Raw genomic sequence first — 2429 nt, 5'->3', positions numbered from 1 at the left:
TTTTTTTTTTCATGAAAATGCAAATTAATGCATCATATACTAGAAAAAGTCTCCATATGTTAATAAATGGTTGTTTTTGTGTCTTTGCTTTAGGTTAAATGGCAAAAAGAGGTATGTGTGTAGCATCGCTACAATTATCAGCTCTATAGCAGAAATTAGCAAAATATGTGTTTATCCTGAATAGAATCTTTGTGGGGTTTTTGTTCTTTATTCTTTCATGATAAGTGAGAACAACAATCTCTGAGGAAAATAAAGTCCGCCTCCAAAATTTCTTCAAAGAAGGGATGACCAGGGTGGGATCACCGCTGGTAACGGCTGCTGCAGAGGCCACCAGCTTGGCACCAGCTGTGATAGACGTACGTTTGTTCCTTCTACTACTGCAGATACAGTTTGGCAAGATGTAACTGTGAGCTTATTCTTTTTTTCTGTTTTTTAGAACTGGATTGGAAATCACAGAAGATGTTTGAAAAGATCTGTCCCTAGAAAGCCAAAGAAAAAAATATACACACGGGACCTTTCTGCTTATAATCTTTTCTGCAGGGAGCTTCTGCAGAACAAGGGTGAGAAACAATTTCTTGTAGCCATCATCTGGGTTAAAAAGAATTGTATCTTTTTTAATATAATAATATATGCTCTGTTTACATGAGCCTTTCGTTTATTTGTTTTTAAATCATCCTTATAGACATATCTTACTTTAGCCAAACTCTATTTTTAGTTTATGTTGGAAAATTATGGTCCGGAGGGAATTTTCCTATTTGCTGTCTAACTTTTAGAAGGTTTTCTTAGCTTTCTGCATATTTACACCAGGGTGAACCACATGAGATCAGTCCAATTTTAATGGATTGCTTGTTGTGATTTTTGTTTTGTTAGGGAACCTGAAAGATGTTACTCAGAAATGGTCTTCATTAGGGGAAGCACAGAGGAAAAAGTACGCCGAAGAGGCAGCGGCTCTAAAAGCTCAAGGGAAAGAAGACTGTCTTAGCCCTGAGATGAGGACACTTAAAGTTAAAAAGCACCTCAAGCAACTCAAGTTAGAGGTATGTCATAAATGCTATAACCTTTTAGTATAATTAGAATCGAAACAAAGCAATTTTTCCCCCTACTTTTATCGTTATTGTTTTTGACAATAAAGGAAAGAATGCCCTGATCTCAGCACTCTGAGCATCAGCAAGGTAACCAGAACAAAGTGAACACTCGAACCCAAGAAAGCACCTGTTATCGTGATACAAAAGTCAGACAGTTTCCCAGGCTAATTTATATGTTATCCATTTTTCCCATTTTTCTTTAAATTGAGCTATTTTCAATCTTAAAATGAAGGTAATTCTTTCCATAGTGAATATTTCCTCACCAATGTCCATCCACTGAGTATGGTTGGGCGGCTCAGGTCTGAGCCATCTTCTTGTTATGGCTTTCCTCCCTGCTGACAGTAATATCTTAACCAAATATTGATCATCTTTTTTCACATTAGACATAAAGCCAAGATACATTGTGGTAAAAGTAAATGGTACAGAATACAACAGTACTTTGCACAGAGTAAGGTGGATAGAAGACCAAAAAGGTTTAAGTTTAGGATTTCAGTGCAGTTCCAGAAAACATGTACATGGTTGGTGTCAGCCGTGCATTGCCTCCAGAAACTAAGCTATTTTAGTTTAGTTTGTGTTAGCCTTCTGTTGGTGCTGGTGGACCCCAGCCTCACCTCTGTCAGGTCAGCTGGGGCTACGAATCAGAAGCTCACCATCAAGTATGTGAATGATGTAATGCATGTAGAGTGAAGCACTTTCAGGTGTTCTGGGCACAAAGCACTCTACAGTCATTGGCCATTTGCTGTTTAGTGCTGTGAGAACAAGTTTGCACATTACTTATTTCTTCTTTGCAAGCTTTTTGTGGACCTCAGATGTTTCACTTCATCTAGCAATTATTATTAATAAACCTGTCATCATGGACGATGTCAAAATCGAGGTGGTCTCCACATATAAGTACCCCGGAGTCCACCTAGATAATTTGGACGACTAGGTGCAGGCAAATGCGGCACACAAAAAGGAGCAAAGCTGACTACTTCCTTAGACGACTTATGTCGTTGTATGTGTGTAGGGACAGGCTTTTCCTCTTTTATCAGTCAGTTGTGACCCGCGCTGTTCTGTTTGCTGTTGTCTGCCTGGGAAACAGCATTACTAACAGGGACAGGAGCAGAATAGACAAGTTCATCAGGAGGTGATGAGGAGGGAGGCGGTCCCTATGAAGGAACTGGTGGAGAAAAGGACTAGGGCAATGATGAAGTCCATAAGGGCCAATGGGAGCCATGCATTGTACAGTACTATGGTGGCTCAGGAAAGCAGCCATAATTAAAGACTGATCTCTGTGAGAAGCAGAACAGAGAGATACAGATCTTTTGTCCTGACTGCCATTAGACATTTTGATGCCTCTGAGCA

At 39.6% G+C, this 2429-nt stretch overlaps 1 protein-coding gene across 1 annotated transcript in view; it reads left to right on the top strand.

The window, feature by feature from the left end:
- The first annotated feature begins 91 nt into the window (after positions 1-91).
- Positions 92-2429, top strand: part of LOC107092897 — a 6067-nt gene continuing 3729 nt past the window's right edge. The window contains exons 1-4 of the mRNA XM_015387597.1: positions 92-111; positions 226-356; positions 437-560; positions 871-1037. Of these exons, the coding sequence (XP_015243083.1) occupies positions 99-111; positions 226-356; positions 437-560; positions 871-1037 (435 nt within the window). The 5' untranslated portion in view covers positions 92-98. The remainder of the gene's footprint in view (positions 112-225; positions 357-436; positions 561-870; positions 1038-2429) is intronic.

This window comes from Cyprinodon variegatus, unplaced genomic scaffold (assembly GCF_000732505.1).
Source record: "Cyprinodon variegatus isolate N-32 unplaced genomic scaffold, C_variegatus-1.0 Scaffold399, whole genome shotgun sequence".
Lineage (NCBI taxonomy): Eukaryota > Metazoa > Chordata > Actinopteri > Cyprinodontiformes > Cyprinodontidae > Cyprinodon > Cyprinodon variegatus.
The sequence above is the reverse complement of the archived record's forward strand: the minus strand, read 5'-3'. Positions and strand labels throughout refer to the sequence as shown.